Raw genomic sequence first — 6,208 nt, 5'->3', positions numbered from 1 at the left:
AAAAAAAAAAAAAAAAAAAAAAAAAAAAAATGGGAGGATATACATGCAAAGGTTAGCAGCTGTGATTTATGGGTGGTCGACATTTTTGCTTACTTGTTTCCTATTTCTGATGTTGAACATGGATGAAAAGAACAGAGGGCAGGGGAAGCTCTGTTTCTGCCACCCCTAATCCTGCTTTTTTGGTCCTGTGTCTGATCTGAATGCACTAAGACACAACATCCTATGCCAACTTTATCAATTTGTTTGATTTCACCAAACACAGGCGTACAGATGCCTTTATATGTACTTTCAGAAATTTCAGCCTGTTTTTAGTCTGTGTGTCCCCAAGTTGTCCAAACAGCCAACTGTACCACTACAGAGCAAACTCCAGAAGCAGAAGGACCACACTTGCCACAACTGTATAAACGTGTGCATTTCCCTAGACCCTAGAGAACACTCGTGGCTGCCGGTTACTAATAAATTAGACTAGACACTTGTGGGAACCAGCAAAGTACATTCTGTTGCAAAACATAATAAGCTCCTGATCGTTTGCTACTGAAAAGAACTAAGGGCTCCCATTTCTTAGCCTTCTTTGGCAAGAAGTCTGAGCATCACATCCCTGCCTCCTCGCAATCCCTGTTAAACAAGAGGACAGGAAGACGGGGAGCTCGTCACGTGTCCCCATTCCAGCACTAGCTCTGTCTGGGGCACTGAGATGGGAGACCCGGGTCCCTGGAGCTCTACCTCTTCCCCCAGGTGATGCAATTATATTTGCTTTCCACAGGTAACCACATGATGTAATTATACATCTATGTTCCATGGAGAAGTAAACGGTTGCTCGGCAAATGCATGTGAACTGTCAGAACTAAGAGAACTCCAAAGGAAGGACATGTCACCCTGGCAGAAGGTTCTTTCATTTGCCCTTGACGCCCAAAGTTCAAGGAGCTGTCCCAAGAATGGAAGAAAGCAATTCGGAAAATGAGGACCAGAATCCTGAGTTTGATTGCCTAAAGCCTCGTGTGTTGGCCATTGGTCTAGAACGTGTCTGACAAATCAAGCAGTTCCAGAAAACACCAAGACCCCCACTCTGTCCTCATTACTAACGAACAGCACTGCTTCCCTGTTGATGTGCATTTAAACATAGATTTCTACGCCTAGGCTATCTTCACAGACGAAAAGGCCTACATATAATTCTCAGGGAGATCTCTATACCTTCATCTTGTTCTGGTCCTTATGCCCAAAATCACTGGGATTCTTGAATGCAATGTTTTCCCGGTTCCTTGTTTTTATCTTCCATTAAATAATGGCAATTATTTTGTCCCTTTTCTACAACAGTGCAATGTAGATGGATGAAGTTATTAGCACAATGCTTGGCACATAGCAAGCAGTGAGTAAACATTTCTTATTCTATTATTATCTTACAATAAAATGGAGATGACAGCATGGGATAGAGATTAAAGGAGAGGATTTTGAAGCCAGGCTGCTGCATTTGAGCCCCAGCTCTGCCCTTCATTAGCTATTTTGTGACTTTGGACAATTTTTAGGACTTCTCTGTACTCAGTTTCTCCGTGCGTAAAATGGAGGTAAGAATTATTCACAATTCATGGGGTCAATGAATCATAACGTGCCAAGATTTAAGTTGCCATACAGTAGCCATGTCGTAAGTATAAGCTGTTATTATTTCATCCTTTCCATCCCGAGTGTCCAGGAGATCCTTTATGTTAAGGATTTTATTTATTTATTTGACAGACAGAGGTCACGAGTAGGCAGAGAGGCAGGCAGAGAGAGAGAAGGAAGCAGGCTCTCCTTGGAGCAGAGAGCCCGATGCGGGGCTCGATCCCAGGACCCTGGGATCATGACCTGAGCTGAAGGCAGAGGCTTTAACCCACTGAGCCACCCAGGTGCCCCTTATTTTGCTTTAATACATGCCAGATTCTATTATCTCTTCTGTGTGTGAAAGAAAACCAGATTTCACTTAATGAATTTTCAAAATATTCATAATAATTTTTATAATCTATGGAAGCACTAAATGCCAGGAAAGAAGAAGGGTAGTTGATAAGACTTGGTGCTCATACATGGACTGTATTATGACATTTAAGGCAGCAGTGTTTGAAATCCCAAATACAAACATTACCGTGAATTTCTTAACTCAACCGAGTCCTTCTTTTGGGCACAGGAATTTAGCCACAATTATATAGAAAGGAAGATGAGCATGTGACACTTATGCAAAATTAAATTTTACTTCCCCAGCTCAGATCTTTTCCCTGTATCTCCCTGAGACACGGGTTCTAGAGAAACGTTTAACTGTAACGAGTTATACGATTGCATCATACAATTTTACTCTGTACTCAAAACAAAACAGAAAGACCTATAGGATGGGACTCTCTACTAACATGTGGATTTCCAAAATATGGGAATTTAGGCTTCATCAGAGCCTGGGAGAGCCACAGCAATCGTGGTGATTGGGGACTAGTGGGCGTTCCCAGGTTCCTACTTTGCTTTGGCCCTGCCCCTAAACTGAGCAATGTAGCTTACAGGAAACCACAGAATTTGGGAGCAGTGGGGGACACTCGTTTCCCACTGGGAGTTAGTCTGCTCACTCTTTCCTGAGGTTGGTGCAGGCAAAACTGAGCTCTTTACAGATAAAAATTTTAATACATCAGATTTGAATATTTCCATAACAAGGAGCATGCTGATTTTATTCCCCTCCCCAACAAACATTTTTCAAGGGATAGTTCATCTCATTCTGAATAGAAAGGTGAAAAAATAGGGACTTCTAATAGGAACCCATGCTAAATGTAGTGAGGGCCATATTTCAACACTGAGGAGGCATGCAAGCGAAAACATTCTCTTTTCCAACTGCAAAATTGCAAAATGTCACATTGGTGGTTTAAAAAACCGATCAGAGCACAGAAAAGTTTGTCAGGGCTGCTAACGAGATGCCAGTTATTTTAAAAAAGTAATTCCCTGCTTGGTTTTATGGGGAATTATCACGGCTCATGCATCCAGATAGCACATGTGCCCGATTAAGAGCACAGTTTCTGGAGTAGTTGGTAATCTCTACTACTGTTGCCTGGGTGGCCTTGACCAAGTCACATGGCTTTTTGCAAACTGCCTCTCCAGGCTTCATTGTCCTCCTATATGAGCTTTCATGTGCATCTCCCAGAATTTTTGTAAGGATTTAGTGGCATAATCCATGAAGCACATCACAGTGTCTGGGACAGAGTAAGGGATCAATAAAGGGAGAGTTTTTATATGATACTAATACTAGGTATGTCCTTACCAACCCTCTCCTTTGCACAATACTTTCTGCTAAGCTCCTTAGTATAACTCACCTGATACTCAAATGCTTCAAAAGGCAAAGCAGACCCTCCCCACCCCCCAAGGAATATCCAATTCTTTTCCTTGCCTGAGGATTAGGGAACCTTCTCTACTTCACTTGAATGGGGCTCTTCTTGTTCAAATTGTATCACACACCCTGTTCCACTGGGTGTGTCCGGTGAGCTCAGCACCGGGATGGAAGTCATATGAGGGAAAACACCCACCCCAGCAGCTCCAACCTGTCACTGGCAACGGCAGACCCAGCCCAAAGTGCTCTCCAACGCCAGCTTCCTCTCCTACCCTTCTCCCCTCGGCTTTCAAAAATGACAATGTTAGAGACATTGATGAAGTTGATGACAATGTCAATGGTGACAACTGACATTTAACACTTACTCTGAGCCACGCACTACAGACACTGTGTAGACATTATTTCACTCAACCTTCCCAACGGTCATAAGAAGTAGGTCCTATGATTATCCCCTTTGACATATAAAGAAACCAAAGTTTAGACACATTAAATAACGGGCCCAGGGTCACACGGTGTATAGCAGGAGGCAACTCTGCAAGCAGGCCTGAGACGAGCTGAGACCTTTATTCTTAACCCCGAGGCCATGTCCAACCCCATGGCTGCATTCAAGTGTGTATAGCATTAGCGCAGGCCCTGCTGTTCCGCCCAGATCAGCTCCACCAAACCCCACAGTTTCCAACATCTTTCTGTTCCAGCCACGCCTCCCGACCTAAAATTCACAGGACAGAGGAGCTACAGCTGTGCAAGTGGGCCACCCATTACTAACTACTTGGGTTTCCATACTCACCAAATGAATTCATCGCCCTTTGTGGTTTGCAACAGCCATGAACCGTAATGCAAAAACAAAACAAAACAAAAACAAACAAACAAACAAACATCCCCATAGGCAGAGATTCCTGAGGACTTCATGCCTCTTAACTAGTACCTTTAGTACTCTAACATTAATATACGAGGCACATTAATAATTAAATTCATTTTAAAGATGAAGAAATATGCACCAAGAATGCTTTGCCCACAGCCACCCAGCAGGTGGACATCCACCAGCAATGAAGCCCAATGGGCCCTGGGGAGGTCCTTACTGCCTATTGGGGGCGTCTAATGCCTTGTGGCTGCAACTTCCCCACACGCACTTCTTAAACACGTACTGTCCAACTACCCTCTCGCCGGCTCAGCTAAAAGAGGAATAACAAGTCCTAGAGCCCTCAGGGCACCGTACAATAATAAGTTGACCCTTCAGGTCCTTGGTTCATGTTATCTTTTCACCGGACAGTCTCAATTTCTCAGGGCAAGACAAAAAGGTCCCCCAATACTTGTCAGCAGTTCTCAGCTGAGGGACTGCAGCTGCGCCACCTCGGCGAGAACTTGGAGCTGCAAACGTGCTCGCATTGAGTGGCGCGACTTGGATTATGCCTCGGACGCGGAGCGGATTCACTGTCCTTCGCTCTTTGCCAGAGTGCTGGAAATGCACAAAATGCCAGCCACAGGCCATTCCTTTTTGTTTATTTAAATGGAGAATTTTAAAAAAATCACTTTTTTCCACTTCACGGCTCCTTTGGACCAGGGCATAAAAATAGCGAAGTCAACAGGAGCCAAACTTCTTCGGGGCGGGGGGGGGGGGGGGGGGGGGGGCGGGGGTGGTGGTGAAAAGCCCGGCTGAGAACAGCCGAAGTCCTCCAGCCGCTGCCTGGAAACTCAACTCTCATTGCAACCGCTTCTCCACTTGCCCCATCTCCCAGCGGCCTCCAAGGCCGGCGCAGTTGAACAGCGCCGAGCCCAGCAACAGCTCACCCCGCGCCCTTCACCCTGCCCGGAGCGGCCACCTGTGCGAGGCGGGGTCGGCGAGGGAGGTGGCCCCGAGGGCTCGCTCAGGGAAGGGACGCTGGTGGCCGGGACACCCGGGAGGGCTGGAATCGTCCGGGAGGCGCGCGGGCGGGGGGCGGCGCGCGCGGAGACTGTCGCGCGCTCAGCGGCCCCAGCGCGGCCGCCTCGCCGGGGGGACAGGGGGCGCTCCGGGGGGTCTCAGGTGCAGCCCACCTTAGCGTCCCCGGGACTCGGTCCCCGCTCGGTCCGCCGGGGCGGCGCGGCGGCGCAGCGGGGCGCGTCTTACCTGTTGATCTTGAGCGCGAACGCGCGCCGCTCTGCGCCCGGCAGCGTGGCCATGGCCCGCGCGCGGCTGGTCGGCCTCTAGGGGCGCGGGGCGCGGACGGCGGGGGCCCGGCGCGCCGCGGAGCCGCTGCAGCGCACGCCGAGCGGGACGCGAGCCTCATCTGTCAGTCGGCGCTGGAAACTTCCGCATTTCCACCTTCGGCGCTGCGGTCACCGCGGGGGGGAGGGCCCAGCCTCGGAGCGGCGGCCGCGAGCCCGGCCAGCCCCCCGGCGCCCGGCCCGGCACGCAACGAGCGGCGGGCGAGAGGGTGTGGACACGCCGCGGGACTGCCCTCCGGATGCTCCGACCGACGACGGCGCGCTCCGGCCGGGGCCCTGACCTCGGGCAGAAGCGAGCGCGGGCGGAGGGCCCCGCGACCCCGGGCCAGGCCGGAAACTCCACCTGCCCGGAGCCGCCGGACCGCCAGCGCGGGTGGGCACGAGGGGCAACATGCTGGGCGCCCGCCCCGCGCCCTCGGCCCGGCTGCCGGCTCGGGAGGCCAGCTCTGCGCGTCTCGGGGCTGGGCCTTCGGAAGGGTCCGCTCCAAGCCTGGGGGGCGCGGGGGGGGGGGTCGGGGCTGGGGGAAGAGGCAGATTCGAAAACAAAAACCAACCAACCAACCAGCCTACAAATCAACTTCTCCAAAAGATGGGTCCCGCAACCTTCCTGGGGCACTTGATGTAAATATAATGAATCCAGCCAAGGAATAAACATTTTAAGTCATTCCCTAACAC

The 6,208-nt window shown here is 50.1% G+C and overlaps 1 protein-coding gene across 2 annotated transcripts in view; it reads right to left on the bottom strand.

Moving 5' to 3' along the window:
• The window catches only part of DOCK8 (dedicator of cytokinesis 8), a 201,974-nt gene extending 196,440 nt beyond the window's left edge, over positions 1–5,534 (bottom strand). For both annotated transcript variants that reach the window (XM_059411918.1, XM_059411919.1), the window contains exon 1: positions 5,436–5,534. In XM_059411918.1, the coding sequence (XP_059267901.1) occupies positions 5,436–5,488 (53 nt within the window). In that variant the 5' untranslated portion in view covers positions 5,489–5,534. The remainder of the gene's footprint in view (positions 1–5,435) is intronic.
• Positions 5,535–6,208: the final 674 nt, after the last annotated feature.

Source organism: Mustela nigripes, chromosome 9 (genome assembly GCF_022355385.1).
Source record: "Mustela nigripes isolate SB6536 chromosome 9, MUSNIG.SB6536, whole genome shotgun sequence".
Lineage (NCBI taxonomy): Eukaryota > Metazoa > Chordata > Mammalia > Carnivora > Mustelidae > Mustela > Mustela nigripes.
Note: the sequence above shows the minus strand (reverse complement) of the source record. Positions and strands in the feature narration are given on the sequence as shown.